Source organism: Scyliorhinus torazame, chromosome 10 (genome assembly GCF_047496885.1).
Source record: "Scyliorhinus torazame isolate Kashiwa2021f chromosome 10, sScyTor2.1, whole genome shotgun sequence".
In the NCBI taxonomy this organism is placed as follows: domain Eukaryota; kingdom Metazoa; phylum Chordata; class Chondrichthyes; order Carcharhiniformes; family Scyliorhinidae; genus Scyliorhinus; species Scyliorhinus torazame.
The window spans coordinates 206,708,800-206,726,076 of NC_092716.1; the positions used below are offsets into that span (position 1 = coordinate 206,708,800).

The 17,277-nt window shown below is 44.8% G+C and overlaps 1 protein-coding gene across 1 annotated transcript in view; it reads right to left on the reverse strand.

Moving 5' to 3' along the window:
• Positions 1-7,683: 7,683 nt before the first annotated feature.
• Positions 7,684-17,277, reverse strand: part of ctsd (cathepsin D) — a 43,869-nt gene continuing 34,275 nt past the window's right edge. Inside the window, exons 7-9 of the mRNA XM_072466299.1 lie at positions 16,169-16,313; positions 15,695-15,793; positions 7,684-8,308 (exon numbers count right to left, since the gene is read on the reverse strand). Of these exons, the coding sequence (XP_072322400.1) occupies positions 8,147-8,308; positions 15,695-15,793; positions 16,169-16,313 (406 nt within the window). The 3' untranslated portion in view covers positions 7,684-8,146. The remainder of the gene's footprint in view (positions 8,309-15,694; positions 15,794-16,168; positions 16,314-17,277) is intronic.

Genomic DNA, 17,277 nt, shown 5'->3' on the forward strand with positions numbered 1-17,277 from the left:
GTGGACTGACCAGAGGTGTTCCGTAAAGCAGTCACTCAATCCACGTTGGTCCCCCCACTATAGGGGAGGCCATATCATGAACAGTGAATATAGTACAATACATTGAAAGGAGTGCGTGTAAATTATTGTATCACTTGGAAGGCGGTTTTGGGATCAAAGAAGGGCAGGTGTTACATCTCCTGCATTTGGACAGAGTGGTACTGCAGGGCAGGAAGATGGCATTAGGGATGATTGGTGAATGGACTAGGTGGTGTCACACAGGAAACAGCACCTTGGGAATGCTGAAAGGGGAAAACGGGAAGATGATGGTGGCATTGTGCTGGGGCTGGTGAAAGCGACAAGAGGATGATTTGTGAATATGGAGGCTGGTGGGTGGCAGGGGAGAGCAAGATATATAAACACTGTGGCTTCAACAGCATGTCAGAAGCTGGGAATTCTGCAGCAAGTTTTTAAAATTCCTTTAATGGGATGTGGGTATCTCTGGTTAGGCCAGCATTTATTGCCCATCCAAAGTTGCCCTTCATAAGGTGTTGCCTCTTGTAGGAGATGGTCATTGCCTGGTACTTGTGTGGCACAAATGTAATTTGCCCTTGTCAGCCCAAGCCTGACTCACGTCCTAACTTCCCAAAGCCTGCCCATCATCTATGAGACATAAGTCAGGAATGTGACGGAATACTCTCCACTTGCCTGGATGTGTGCAGCTCCAACAACACTCAAGAAGCTAAACACCATCAAGGACCAAAGCAGCCGGCTTGATTGGCATCCAATCCACCACCTTAACCATTCACTGCCTTCAAATCCGACAAACCAATGTGCAGTATCTACAAAATATTCTGCAGCAACACATCAAGGCCCCTTCCACAGCACCTTCCAAACCTATGACCTCCAACATCTAGAAGAACAAGGGGAGCAAATGTCTAAAAACATCTGCAAAGTCCCTCCATCCCCCCCCCCCGCCCCCCCCCCCCCACCACCAGTACCAAGAACCAGACTTTTGTCAATCCTTTGCTGTCACCTGGTCAAGTCAAAATCCTGCAATCCCCTTCCCAACAGCACTGTGCGTGTACCTGGATCACATGGACTTCAGTGGCTAATGGCAGCTTACCATCACCTTCTGACGTTTAATTAGGGATCAGCAATTGATGCTGGTTAAGCCAGAATCAGCAATGGTTCCATTGAACATTATCCAATGAACATTAAAAAATTGTTAGTTATCTGGACTGTGTACTAAATTCAAACCACCGTACATATAAAAAATAGAATGAGAGACTTGTCTTTTCTGATGACAGTTAATATGGAATGTAGACAACCTGTTATTTGTGCGTAAAAGCTCACATTTCGCTAGGTGAAATGATTGTCACGCAAGAGCTAAAATGACCCATTTGGCCTTTCGAGCCTGCTTTGATGGACCTCATCCACCTTCCTGGAGTCTGGTTGATGTACCTCACCTCCACTTTGCCCCACTACCTCCGCACCGTTAATTCCTTCACAGTATCGAAAAAGCTGTTGGCCTCTGTCCTGAACCTGGGATAGAGAGTTCCAAATATTCACAGCACTGAGTGAAGAAATTTCTCCTCACTGGAGAATGTCACCTTTCTTCTAAACTGCAGGAAGCAATCCAGGAACCTTTGTTACTCTCTCTTGGGCACGTATGTCCTTCATTAGACCGAAACTGCTGCTCCATGCAAGGGGGCATCTGCTGTCTGTGTACCGCAGCTGAGACACACACATGCACACACATGTCAGGTACCATGTGTGCTTATTTCCAGCATGTTGTTTTTATTTCAGATCACCTGTAGTATTTGGTTTTATTTCTGGTAAAATATGGGGGTTGCATCAAGTATAAAATGACTGCAGGTGACACCAAAAGGAAGGGGGCAAAAGGGTGCATCCTCCATGTGACAGCCTCATTTGGTTTTAGTGCTGTTAGTTAGTGCTGACCGAATCAAATTGCACATTCCAGGCAGTGGTGTACAGATGGTTTGTGTAGTAAAACTATTTCAGTGTGAAGCTCAATCTTTTAAAGAGGGCACATTTGCTGACAATGACATTTTGCCTCGTGACAAACCATATGTACACCACTTACCCAGCTTTCTGCCCGGAATGTGCAATTCGATTCAGTCAGTTGCAGCCAGGTTCTGGAATGAATGCTGTGTTGAAGCTTTTTTATTCGCATTGCTGAGCTTAGACCCTGCACAGCACTAACATCCGGCCTTAGACGACGGCGTGTCCTCTTTCTCAATGTTATCCATCACATTTGGGTTTTCTTCTACTTGTCGAAAGCTGACAGGAGGAACGGGGATTAGAATCTCACTTTAAATTTCTGCTATCTTGTTTTGCTGATGATGAGTCACCCAAATCACCTCAGCAATCAATATTAGAGGCAAAGCGGGAAAATTTACTTTATTTATTTTTTACATGTGGGCTTATTTATCAACCAGTAGATTCTTGAGGGGCCCGGTTTGCATCCGAAAACTCCTGGCAAATTAGCACTCCATTCAGAACTAAATAAATTAAAGTTTTTTTTCAGGCTTCTTCTTTAGTACATCTGGTGTGGAAATAAATTACTGTATGCCTCTGAAGAAAAAAGGTACAATATATCACTTCTACGTGAAGAACAGATGCTCGTAGCGACAAGTCAGTTTCTAAATTATCACCGTTATCTTTGCTGTTAGAGGCGACAAATTCATTAAATCTTACATTTAAGGTTGCTTTATCAGCAATGAAGCCTGAACACTCCATGTGATGTATAGCACAACACTGTTCTCTGTCAATTACTGGACGATTACAATTACTGGACGGTTACAGGCAGCAACACCATCTATAAATGTTTGGGTAGACCAAATGAGTAGCCTTTCCTTCTCTGATAATTAACTATGCCCGCTATGATCAGTGCCACCCGTCACAACAGCCTTGGACACACCCATACCCACTATTACAGCCTCGGAGGTAAGAGCTGCCTTCTTGAAAGTAAACCCGCAAAAGGCGAGGGGTCCTGACGGAGTCCCTAGGTGAGCACTCCCAGGGCCTGCGCTGATCAGCTGGCGAGTCTATTCGCAGATATCTTCAACACCTCACTTCACCGCTCCGAGGTCCCTACCTGCTTCAAGAAGACCACCATGATACCAGTATCAAAGAAGAACAAGGTAGTCTGCCTCAACGACTACTGACCGGTGGCCATGACGTCTGTTATCATAAAATACTTTGAGTGGCTGGAGATGGATCAACGCCAGCCTCCCTGATGATCTCGATCCATTGCATACCGAGGCAACTAATCCACAGCAGATGCCATCTCTCTGGCCTTACAATCAACTCTCGAAAATCTCGACAACAAGGACACCTTCAGACTGCTGTTCATAGGTTACAGCTCTGCCTTTAACACCATTATCCCAACAAGACTAATAACCAAAGTCTGCAACCTTGGACTTGACCCCTCCCTGTGCAGCTGGATCCTTGACTTCCTCACCAACAGACCGCAATCTGTCAGGATAGAATACACCATCTCCTCCACAATAGTCCTCAACACCGGGGCCCCGCAAGGATATGTGCTCAGTCCTCTACTGTACTCCCTGTACACACAACAATATGGCAAGATTCAACTCCAATTCAATCTACAAGTTTGCAGATACGACTGTGGTAGGTCGTATCTCAAACAACAACGAATCAGACTACAGAAGGGAGATAGATCACTTGGTTGCATGGTGTACCGAAAACAACTTCTCTCTTAATGCTGGAAAGACCAAGGAACTGATCATCGACTTCAGGAAGCGTAGCATGACACACCCCACCGTTTACATCAATGGCTCCGAAGTAGAGATGGTCGATAGCTTTAAGTTCCTGGGGATCACCATCACCAACAGTCTGTCCTGGTCCACTCATGGATGAAAGCCAAGAAAGCCCAACAACCTCTCTACTTCCTAAGGAAGCTAAACAAATTTGTCATGTCTGCATCGACTCTCACAAACGTCTATAGATGTGCCATAGAGAGCATCCTACCCAGCTGCATCGCAGCCTGGTATGGCAACTGCTCAGCCCAAGATCGCAAGAAACTGCAGAGTGTGGTGAACTCCGCCTAGCACCTCACACAAGCTTGCCATCCTCCCATTGTATCTGTATACACCTCCCGCTGCCTCAGAAAGGCAGACAGCATTGTCAGAGACCCCTCCCACCCAGGCTTTGCCCTCTTCCAGGCCCTTCCATCAGGCAGAGTATACAGAAGTCTGAAGACCCGCACATCCAGACATAGGAACAGCTTCTTCCCCGCAGTTACTAGACTCCTCAGCGACTCTCCCTTGGACTGATCCGTTCCCTGTAAGAAAACTATTCACAAAGCCCTATGCTGTTCATTTGTCCTTGTTCCACACTGTAACCAATCACACTTTGTTGATGCACCACTGTCGATGTACTCTATCGATTATTCTTTTGTCTCCTATGTACGTACTGTGTACCTTTCCTTGGCCGCAGAAAAATACTTTTCACTGTACTTCGGTACATGTGACAATAAATATTAGTCAATTAGTTATTAATACACAATGTTTCGGAAATGGCAGAAAATACGGTTTTATTCTAGTCACTACCAAAAAAAGTATAAAATGAAAAGGTAGCAAACAGGACTCAAATTTAACAAGAACCCGATTTGTTGGTCATCACCACCAAGATGAAAACACCAATTTCCTTTTATCGAGTTGCCTTACCAGGGTCACTGGTTGCATTTTACGCTTCATCCCCAAATATAATCAACCAGAACCGTTGTCAGCTCAGCGCCAACTCTCCACTTGGTTGGCTGCTTTTCAATATGCGCATAGTTCCTATAACCCAACAGCATGGGAATCAAGGTCCATGGACTGTTTATGGGATTTATCCGAATTAAAACCCAGTAATGCTGGAGAGAAGTGGGAGCTTACCTTCCCTCTTTGCAGAGATTATTGTAAACGTCCAGTCTCTGCAGTTTTTCTTTTCATCTCAAAAGTTATGTTTCTTTTCAAAATTACAAATGCTTAAAGACCATAGCACACCTTTTGGACAAATTGTTAACAATTTTAAAGGGCAACTGTCATGCACAGGTCTGTGGATGCAACTTGCAATGGAATCAATTGGCAAATCGCCTCCGTACCTATTCGGAACAATGGTTTCCCAAATAACTCCATAATCTTGATTCAACTTGCCCACCTGGATATCTATTCTACAGATTAGTCACACTCTGTACACGTGTCATGCAAGTATCAGTACTATTCGATTGGTGTGTCCTATAACAAGTTAATTTGTAAAGGAGGGGGCTTTAGTATTTTACAGTACCACCTATGTTTTCCCCTTGTAGCGTATCCACCATTCCATTTGGAAAATCTAGGCATAGATAGTCTTGAAATTCTTGTAGTCTCCATTTACAAGGATGAATCTTCACTCTTCCTCAGCACGGTAGTACATTGGTTAGCACTGCTGCTTCACAGCGCCAGGGAACCAGGTTCAATTCCCGGCTTGGTCTGTCCGTGCGGAGTCTGCACGTTCGCCCCATGTCTGCGTGGATTTACGGTTTCCTCCCACAAATCCGAAAGGCGTGCTTTTTAGGTAAATTGGACATTCTGAATTCTCTCTCCATGTACCTGAACTGTAGTGTGGCGACGAAGGCATTTTCACAGTAACGTCATTGCAGTGTTAATGTAAGTCTACTTGTGACACTAATAAAGATTATGAACTCAGCCCTCCAATATGCTTTTAATGCAGGAATGGTTTGTTGTGACCAGAGCTCAAGGTGTGGCTACAGCACAAGCGTGATTCTGTGCAACCTCAACACTTATCTAGGTATTGCAATACTGGTTCTGTTGCTCGCATCCCAAATTGTAAAAAAAAAGCCTTGGATGGTATTTTCCGAAACCTGATCCACTCCTTTTTCACCCCTATACTGTTATTTAAACTCCCTCACACCAGGTGTATTATCATTCCATAGTAAACAGAGTAACCAATCTGATCAAATCCACTCTTCAACTTTCCCATCTAGATCAATGAGAGAAATTGTTTTGAATGTCCCACAGGCGAACGTGTAGATCAATTTCCATTGTTATCAAGTAAAAAAAAACCACAATCCAACCATAGCAAGGCAAGTTGCAATAGAAGTTTAATGTTGGACTAGTTTTTTGAACATATAAATAGGTAAAAAGAAAACCAGTAGATGTAGTATATGTGGATTTTTAAAAGGTGTTTTATAAGCTGCCAGATGATACACAAGGGGAGAGCACATAATGGAGTGCAATATATTAACATAGATACAGAATTTCTTAGCAGGCAGGAAGAGGAGAATGAGGAACTATTTACAATCTGTATTAATCACTTACGTGAAGAAACAGAGTTATGTATTTAAGATTGCTGAAGAGAGATAAACAGGTTAAGTCAGTGGGTAACATGGTGGCAGATGAGTATAATATGGAACAGAGATTATTCACATGTCATTAATATTTTTCTGATATGCTAATGGACTTTAGTCCAGGGACAATACCACTACACCATTACCTTCCCCAAGTTGAGAGGGTTGTCCTATGATGAAGGGCTGAGTAAACTGGGTCTACATTCGGAGTTTAAAAGAATGAAATGATTTCTTTGAATAATACAGGGTAGATCTAGAAGTTGTTGCCTCAGTGTCAGAACACCCTGGGCTAGTGCATGGTCAATTCCAGCCCCACTTTGACAGGGAGTCACAACACAGGTGAAATTAGATCTTATTTAAAATAGTGTCCTTGATTGAGCCCAATAAACTCCAGTCACCAGGTAGTTTTAACACAAGCAATCTTTATTATGTACGGATTTATAATTAAACAGACAGAAAATGTAACTGACTAATACTCCTCTCCCAACTCCCCCTCCACTTTCTACACACAAACACAAACAAACAAACAGAAAAGGTAGTTATGGGGAAGAAAATAAAATGATAAAGGATTTTGGATGCACTGGGATGACTTCCAGTTTGTTTTGTGGTACTTCTTCCTTCTAGGCTGGAGATGGTTTCCTCTGCAAAGGTGGTCTACTTTCTCTGTAGATTCAAGACCGTGTCAAGTTGACAGCAAAGATGTTCCAGGCACTCACTGGTTTTAGAACAATAAAGCAGGTCTCACTTCAGCGAGCGAGAGTACGAGAGAGAGTGCACATTTCTTCTCCTTCCAAGGTTCTTCACTCATGGATCTGAATCATTGAAATTCCATTACCCGAGGGCTGATGAGGTATTGTCAAATATACTTTAGGCGGAGATAGATTTTTGATCTCTCGGTTTATCAAGGGAAATGAAGAACAGAACAAAAGCAGAGTTGAAGTCAAAAATCAGCCAAGATCATATTGAATGGTGGAGCAGGATCAACATGCTATATGGTCTACTCCTGCTTCTTATGTTCTTCAAGATAATCTTGTTCCTCATTTCACAAGGAACTTGAATACAATGAACTCCGAATTCTAACATTATTAGACAAATGGCTATTTTATGTGCAAATGAATCATCAATGAATGCTTTAGTACAAGCAGAAAGAAAAAAACAAGAGCACTTTTTGCTTTCTCCAAATAATGACAAATTCTTTTGCGATTGAGGTTCAACAAGTGTTGCATTGTGTGGAGTGGTGTTTGAATTCGGACTCAAGCAAAAGGGCCATCAGCTGAATGGATTTCAAAATTATATACACGTACAAATATGGATGGCAACAGCAACATGTTGTATTTCAGTTTATTTGATTCTAGCTACCTCTTTACAACAGATGCCAAAATATTCCTAAAACAATTAAAATGATGTAGATTTCAACAATTCTTCCATTGTTTAACACCAGTCTTTATTTCGTTCTTTTGTTGGCTCCATTTTTGCCTCACTTACTGATTCTCGAACAGCAAAATTCTGATTTTTCTCTCCTTTGACCCCTCCTCAAAAAAAACAAGTACCATAGAGTGAAACGGATCACGAACCCTGAACAGAGAACTTTACATTCCCATTGTATTACTAGCATTCTGCTCCATTAGCTTGAACAGCCCAGAACCGTCCATAATCAATCTCTTGGAAGTCACGGTCATAAAATTACAAGTCTAAGGGATTCTCATTGTTACTGTTGCAAGTTGGTTTTGAATATTAGTGCACTTCAATTTTTAATATTCTATTGGATTGTTGACGTGGCAGTCATGGTTACACAGCCTTTGCAAATCCAACCCGATTAGTGTCTCGGTCGAACTCTGTGTAGTACTGCCCAATAAATACATCTCCAAGAATCCACATTGGGCCAGCAGGAGGTGGTATGTCAAGGGCCATGAATCCACTCAGGCAGACAGTGATACCACCTTGCGTTTCCTGAAAAGGACAATGAACAAATATTAAATCACATCTTGAGAAACCAAACTTTTTACCAAACTTTTTCCACAGCCCAAGCAAAGATAACTTCATTTTTGAATGTTTTTTCATGTCCTGTAGCATGTACCATGGCCACAAGTGTGCACATTCTACGGTGTGCAGCAAGTGCCAAGGCTCCTTTGATAGTACCGACCAAACAAGGCAACCTCTGCCTCCTTAAAGGACTACGGCAGCATTTACCTGTGAACACTTCCATTTCCCCTTGGGCACAAACCATTCTGACTTGAACATGTATGTTTCATTGTTTCTGGGTCAAATTCTTGTCTGCTTAAAAAGACACATGGACTGCAATGGTTCAGGAGCCAGTCCACTGCTTCTTTCTCCAGAGATGGGCAATAACTGCTTGCCATGCCGGCGGCGATCAAATTCCAAGAACAAAACGATTACAAAAAAACCTAGTAGCATCTGGCTCAAGACATCACCTCTGACTGACCGGTACCCAAATTTGGTGGGCAATGGGCTTAGCTGGAACCTTTGAAGGGACAGGGTAGAGAGAGAGAAGAGCAGAGAGTAGCCATCTTTAAATAAATTAATGAACATTACATCCGAGGGGTGAGAAAAGGGTGGTGAGCAGGGGCAGCTACACTCATCCAACCAGCAAGGGCACATGAAATACGAACAAGAGAACAGACGATGGCCCGTTGACTGGTCTGCCATGGAATAGAACTCATGTCTGATCTTGCGCTTCCCACTTCTCTCAATTTGCCAGGGCCCAAAAATCTGTTGATCCCAGCTTTAAACATATTCACCAATGGTACATCTATAACCCTCTGGGGTAGAGATTCCAAAGATTCATAACCCTTGGGGGTGATGGAATTTCTCTGCCTCAATCCCAAATGATCCTCCACTTATCCAGAGACTGTGCTATTGCTGATGTAACCTCACCAACCAGCAGAAACAAATCTCGGTCTACCCTATCAAGCTCCTTCAGAACTTTGAAGAATTCAATAAGATCACCTCTCATTCTTATAAACCCCTAGAGAATACAAGCCAAATGTACTTCGATATATCATAAAACCGCCTCCTTTTCCCAGTGGCCAATGTAGTGAACCTTCGCTGTACCACCTCCAATGCAAGTATATAATTTGTTGACTAAAAATATCTTGTTGACCAAAAAGGTGCAGTCTTCTTCCATGATCTCAGCAAAGCCCTGTACAATTGCAGCAAGACCTCTTTATTCAGCTCTCCAATCCCCTTTCAATAAAGGCAAACATGTCACTTTCCTTCCCAATTGCTTGCTGTGCCTGCATGTTAACTTCTGCATTCCTTATATGAACACACCCAAGTCTCTTTGAACATCAATTCTTACAAGATTCACACCTTGTGGACGGTCGCAGCCATGGTATGAGTGGTCACACACAGGACAGCTCCTGCTTGAAGGCATAGAGAAAGCTCTTTCTGCCTGAAAACTGGCTGTAACTTCTACGGAAAAGTGTAACTGAAGGTCAGAGGAGAAGTTCTCCCCAGGAGTAGTATGTCTGCGGATTATCAAACGCAGTAGAAGGTCAAGGAGTTGAAAAGAGACCTGTGGCACAGCAGCCAATGGAAAGATAACAGAGGGGAGAGGGTCAGTGCAAGCAGCAAAGCCCCAGTGTGACAACTGATGGCCTTCATCAAGGAAGAGTTCTGCCAACAGAGGAAAGAGATGCAGGATGATCGATCCAAGGGGCTGTGGCACCCCTGAAGGGCTCGATGGAGAGGGTGGAGAATGTTAGGAGGCGCAGGGGTCGCAGATCCGAGAGACTGAGAGGATGATGAAAGCGGAAGTGGGCTTTTAAAAGACCTTTGCAAGACGTTGAGAGCAAAGGTACAGGAGCAGGAAAACAGGTCGAGAAGGGAGAATCTGCAGAGTGGGGGCCTCCCTGAAGGAGTGGAAGGTGCAAGTGTCACGAGGTACGTTTTGAGGCTGCTGGACAAGGCTCGAGGTGGACAGAGCACACAGGTATCGGAGATAGAAGCCTAGAGCAGGGGAGCCGTCGCAGGTCGTGAGGCTCCATAGGTTCATGGAGAAGGAGAAGATTCTGCAATGGGCCAGGGAGAAGCGCAACTGCACTCTACCCGGCGAAACTGTGAATGACCTATGAAGCCCAGTAATGCTGCAAGTGAGGTGGGTGAGAAGGTAGAGAGAGGTGACCGGGGTAGGGGTGGGGTGAAAAGAGAAGAATGCGACGCGGCGAGGTTGGAGAACAACCATAGTCAGAAGCGTAGAAAGAGGCCATCTTGGATGGGCCAGGTACAGGGTGAAATTAACAGGGGTAGTCAAAAGGGGAGGATGATGGAGGGGAAATGGAGGCACAAGGCCCCGATAAGGCCGATAATATGGAACTTCGGAGGGCTCAACAGACCGGTGAAGAGATCTCGGGTCTTTGCGCACCTCAGTAGTTTAAAAGCGGAGATGGTCTTTCTGCAGGAGACGCACCTCCGCTTGAAGGGCCAGATTAGACCAAGAAGGTGGGTCATGGGACGGTTCTTCAACGAACTGGAGTTTCCACAGTTGGAGCAAGAGAAGCCCTTGGGGCTGAGGGAGGTATTGGACGCTATAAGGGCTATTAAGTTGGGAAAAGACAGGGCCCGATGGTTACCTGTCGGATTTCTAGAAGGAGTTTGTGATGGACCTGGCAGCACATCTCTTGGGGGTCACTTAATGAAAGAGGCGCTAGAGAAGGGGGAGCTGCTGGAGGCGATGACGCAGGCAACAATCACACTGATACCAAAGAAAGGGAAGGACCCGTTGAAAATGGGTCATATAAATCCATATCGCTGTTAAATACGGATGTGAAAGTGGTGGCGGGAAGGATGGAAGATTGTGTCCCAGGGATGGTTACGGAGGACCAAAAAGGTTTTGTAAAGAGGGCAGGCAGTTTTCTTGTAATGAGGCTGTTAAACGTGATCATGACCTCGTCGAGAGCCCAGGTACTGGAGGTAGTGGTGTGCATGGATGCGGAGAAGGCATTCAAATGGGTGGAGCGTTGGTACCTTTTGAGGTCCTGGGAAGGTTCGGGTTTGGATCAAAGTTTGTGGCATGGGTGCACCTGTTGTAAGTAGCACCGATGGGAGTGTACGGACCAACGATATGGGCTCACAAAACTTTAAACTGCACAGAGGAACAAGGCAGGTGTGCCCATTGTCGTTTGCGTTAGTGATGGATAGAAGCTAAATGTAGGGAAAAGTGAAGTGTTCCCAGTGAACGAGTTGGGTCAGCAAGCCAATATAGGGGGGCTGCCATTCAAGGTGACCAGAGGCAGGTTTGGATACCTGGGGATTCAGGTAGCGAGGGAATGGGTGATATTACATAAATGGAATCTAACAAAGCTGGTCAGGGGTCAGGAAGGATCTGAAGATGGAACACGTTGCACTTGAGTTTCGCAGGGAGGGTCCAAGTGATGGAGATGAACATTCTGTTCCTGTTCATATTTCAGAAACTCCCGGTCTTTGTATCGAAGACCTTCTTTTGAAAACTGGATATGATCATTTCAGACTTTGTCTGGGCAGGGAAGGTGCCAAGGGTTAAGAGGACATTTGTTACAGAGACAGAGTCAGAAAGGAGAGTTGGTATTGCCGAACCTGCTACGTTATTATTGGGTGGCGAACACAGAAGGGGAGGCGGTGGTGGGAAGGAGAGGAGGCAACATTCCTGGGAGAGCAAGGAGGTGAGCAGGTGAAGATTAAGAGGTAGGAGTGGAGATAAATTAATGAGTGAGGAGGGAGGTACATAAGGTAAATGTGACTTTGTTGTGCGCAGGAAGAGCCCGATACAGTTCAAGGTCGTACACGGGGCATATATGATGCCGGCAAGAATAAGTGGAAAGTTCCAGGAGGTGGCAGGTAAGTGTGAGCGGGGACCAGTGAATCACACCTTGGGGGACTTAATGACATTCTTCTTCGGATATGAATTCAGCGGAGAGCTTCGAGGTAGGTGAGGGATGTTCGTGCCAGTGTTGGAGGAGCTGTTCGTTGCCGGGGGGGGGGGGGGATTTGAAGAAACTGTAGAGTTGCGTTGGGGAGCTTGCTCCCCGAATTGTTTATCATTGAATCATAGACTTTACAGTGGAGAAGGAGGCCATTCGGCCCATTGTGTGTGCACCGACTCTTGGAAAGAGCACCCTATCCAAGCCCACACCTCCACCCTATCCCCATAACCCAGTAACCCCACCCAACACTAAGGGCAATTTAGGACGCCCAAGGGCAATTTATCATGGCCAATCCATCTAAACCGCACATCTTTGGACTGTGGGAGGAAACCGGAGCACCCGGGAGGAAACGCATGCACACACGAGGAGAACATACAGACTCCACACAGAAAGTGACCCACGCCAGGAATCGAATCTGGGACCCTGGAGCTGTGAAGCAATTGTGCTAACAACTATGCTACCGTGCTGCCCTGTTTTGTAACCTTTTATACAAGTCTGGAATAAAATACATTTAAAAAGATACACACCAAAATAATGTGCCTTTCTATTCTTCGGACTAAAGGGGGTGACTTCCCTACATTGTAATTACATTCTCGTACCAGCCTCCCTGAACAGGCGACGGAATGTGGCGACTAGGGGCTTTTCACAGTAACTTCATTAGAAGCCTACTTGTGACAATAAGCGATTTTCATTTCATTGTTGCCCACATAACCTGTCTATATCTTTTTGGGAACCAGTGTTCGCCCCACAGCTCACCTTACCACCTAGCTTGGCATCCTCAGTAAACTTTGATAGATACTCCATGAGCTTGTATGTTGCTATTAAACCTCTGTGGCACTATATTGAAGATCTTTCCAGGATCTATTGGTCCCCCTTTGTCAATCCAACTAGCTATATCCTCAAAAAACTCCCTACATTTGTTAGAGTTTCCCTAGAGTACTGCACCAATAAGACTTCCTTAATAATAGATTCCAACATTTTCCCCAACAACTGATGTTAGTCTAACTGGCCTATGGTTTCCCTCTATGTTCTATGTAAGAAAGAAGGCAGAGTGCAGAAGGAGGCCATTCAGCCCATCAAGTCTGCACCGACCCACTGAAGCCCTCATTTCCACCCTATTCCCGTAACCCAATAACCCCATCTAACCTTTTGGGGCACAAAGGGGCAATTTATCATGTCCAATCCATCTAACCTGCACATCTTTGGACTGTGGGAGGAAACCGAAGCACCCGGAGGAAACCCACGCACACACGGGGAGAACGTGCAGACTCCGCACAGGCAGTGACCTCGTGGGGAATCGAATCTGGGACCCTGGCACTGTGAAGCCACAGTGCTAACCTCATTTTTTTTTCATTTTTTTTTTTAAATAAAAGTGCAACATTTACCGACATCTAAACTAATAAGACAATTTTCAAATCAAAGGAATTTTGGAATATCGTAACTCAAGAGATAGTGGGTGTGCAAGTTCTCTCTTTTATAACCCTAGGGTGTAGGCCATCAGGTCCCAGGGATTTGTTGGCTTTTAGTCCCTGAAGTTTCACAAACACATTTTCTCTGCCAACATTAATTTATTTACTTTTTAAGAACACTTTGGTTACCTTTAATTTCTGGTAGGAGACCAGAGTCTTCTACTGTGACGACAGACACAATATTTGTTCAATGCCTCTGCCATTCCCTCATTCCACATGAGAATTTCTCCTGTCTCTGCTTCTAAGAGGCTAATATTTGTTGTAGCTACCTCACGTGTGCAGTAGCTACCCCCTTCCTTTTTCTGCTAAGAAAACCTTCTATAAGTTTTTTTCCATATATTTCGGTCTAGTTTACTCAGATCATTCAATTTTTTTTCCTCATTTCTGCTGGTTCCAAAACACTCCCCAATCCTCCGACTTACAATGTTGCAAAGAACAGTCAGAAGTCTCTTCTTTTAAATCTAATACTATCCTCAACTTCTTCTTGAGTGAGCAACAGATCACCCCAATGTGTTTAATTAACTCCGTTTCATTACACAACACAATATAGGGCCAGAAACCCACCGGGAGGTATAGGAGGAGGTTGGGGAGAAATTGAAGGGGTTGGATCCCCTCTGGGTTTTGCCCCCTCACCCCCAACCACACAGCTATTTTACGTGGACAATACTCCTTACAGGAAGCAGCCCTTGTCCCAATTCACACTAAGTGGCCAATTAAGGGCCATTTCCCACTGTGCCTCAACATTTAGGCTGGCGGGAAGATAGGCCTGAACTACAAGAAGGTTACATCTCTTGTGGGAATGGGCATCTCCTCCAGAGGTTTGTGTGCCCCCCCCCCCCCCACCACCAAGTTCCACCACCCCGCAGCCAAATGCAGCATAGATTGGCTACAGGAACTAGCTCATCTGTCTTACTGCAAATGCTTAGTGTCTTCAGATAAAGAACCTTTCATTTCAATTTTTTTTTTTTTTTTAAAACTTCTATTCCTTGCAGTGTCCTTATTGCTGAAGTACATTTTAAAAATAAAATTAAACTCTATCCCTTCCTGTCCCATTCTGCTGCTGTTCTGATGTTTTAACCTTACTTTTCAACTTTTGAATTTCTAAATCCCCCTTCACCTGACCCCGCTGACCCACTGTTAGCTTAAAGCTCTGTCCACAGCCCTAGTTACATGATTGGCCAGGACACTGGTTCTTGCCCTCTTCAGTTGATCACATCCCTGAAGATGGATGTCATTGCCAGTGAATCAAAATCCCTTCTTTCCACACCATTCTTTGACCACCTGTTTAATTCTCTAATTGCTGGACACTATACCGTTTGGTGGGTGACTCCGGTAACAATCCAGTGATTAACTTGGATGCTCCGTATTTTAATTTGGTCCTTAACTCTTCATATCATCTCAGCAGAATATCATTCCTAATCCTACCCATGCCATTGTTTCTCTAAATGAACTATAACAGCTGGACCCTTCTCCATGAAGTTACTCTCCAACGAGTAATCCTCAGCACCAGTCAAAACAACTTTCAGAGCTTCAGAAAATATTATCTATCCCCCACTATATTGTTTCCTATCACTACCTAATTCCTCCGTTTGCCCAATTTGAATGGCATCCTTCATCATCCATGGTGCCTATATCTGTTGGACAAAATTAGGGGCCAAGGCTCCTCCAACACAACATGCTGGCTCCTCATACCTGCCCGACTCAGTCACCCTTCCTGCCCCTTGCCCGACTCAAGTCACACACCACCCCCCCCCCCCCCCCGCCCCTGACGTTAAGTGACTGCCCCCTGGAACAAAGTTTCTAGATAACGCTCCGATGACCCACAACGTCCACAACTCAAACTCCAGCTCAGTGAGTCAAAGTTGCCCAAGTTACAGATATGGTTAGCGCTTCAAAGTAGAGTATAACTATCTACTTTTGCAGAAAGTTTTAAAACAAATACCCACCTTAAGGATATACTGCTCTCCAGTTAGCGTAAAGGTCCGCCCTCCCAGGATAAAATTGATGGAAGGAAGTGAGGGAACTTTGTCACAGTCGACCTTGTACTGAGGAAGAAAAAATATGCAAGTTACCGTTGCAATGGTTTTTATTACAATTTGACGCTTTTCTGTCACAGTTTTCCTTATGGAAAGCTCCAACAGATTATGGTTCCAAATATCCCACCAGCCTTCAGGCACATCCTTCAAGTGCCTGTCCTTCACATGAACTTGGATAGTAAGCATCAACAAACTTCTCAATCATGCCAATGGCATGATATCCAAGTCTGGTTCAATTATCACTCAATGTCCCACAGGGGTATTTTCCACGAGGGTTTGTGATCAGAACTCATCGTTTCACCACAGGGTCAGGGCATCTTAGCCAACTTTGGCAGTAATTGGGAATGGGAGAAAACAAGCTGCCGCTGCAGCAATCATTCTCACCTGTCCTTGAGCAAGTGGAACAGCTCCAATAGATTGCTGCAGGGCTGTAACTTCCTCAGCAGGCCCAGTGATCAAAGAGGTTCCTGTGTCTACAATAGCCGAGCAGCCATCTTTACACAGGGTCAATGTGTCACCAACAGCAACTCTGCATCAAAAAGACAACACAGAAAGGTCAGGCCCCACACACAAGGCCCTTTTCTTGTAGAAATGCAGCGTTAAACCCTTCATTCCTCAGGGCAGAATCAAACGTTGAAGACCCATATCAAACATATAGGAGGCCTGAACACTACAATTCACACTTGCATAAATGGAAGGCACGAAGATGTTTCAGAGACCAGAATTTTTGAAAAAGGTATTAAATAATAGCATAAAAGACATTTAGTGTAGAGGTTAATCTCTTGAAATGGTATAGGGTATGGATTTCCCCCAGTGAGGAAATTAACAGACTCCATTCGAATCAAGTGATACAACTGTAAAATTATTCAATTAAAGATAAAATCATCCATGTTTATGCAGAATATAGGTGTTACACGAGGGAGTTATTCGGAATTTGGGTCCAGAAATGAGATCAAAGATGTAGCAGGCAATTTAGGAGTTAAAACATTTAAGAGGGGGAAAAAAAACCTGCTAGCAGGGAGTCAAAGGGATACGCCTACACCTACACCTGGCCAAGTTACATTGCGTTTTGGTGGGAATACACAGGATGTCAGAGATCCATTACCCTTTGGGACACTCTGATCTGACCAGCTATTAGCTCATCAGAGCCTCTTTATCCAGCAATGGGAGGTTAGTTGCATATCAATAGTATCTTGGGCGGGGTAATGGGGCTATGTCCCCAGGCCCGCAAAAAAACACGGGCGAGTCACTCTGGACTTTCTAAGTCCGGAGCGATTAGTTTACCTGGATGGGCCTAGCAGGGCCCCGGAGTGCTCCTCGCATCTCCGGCTGCTGATATGGGGCCCTGCACCTCCGGTCAGGGGTCCGCGCATGCGCACGGCGGCGGCCTGTATTGGCCGCCCTGCGCAACATGGCGGACCCACACTGTGGATCGGCACCAGAAACATCGGTTCACCCCCAGATCACGCGGGTCCGCAGATCGGTGGCCCCCG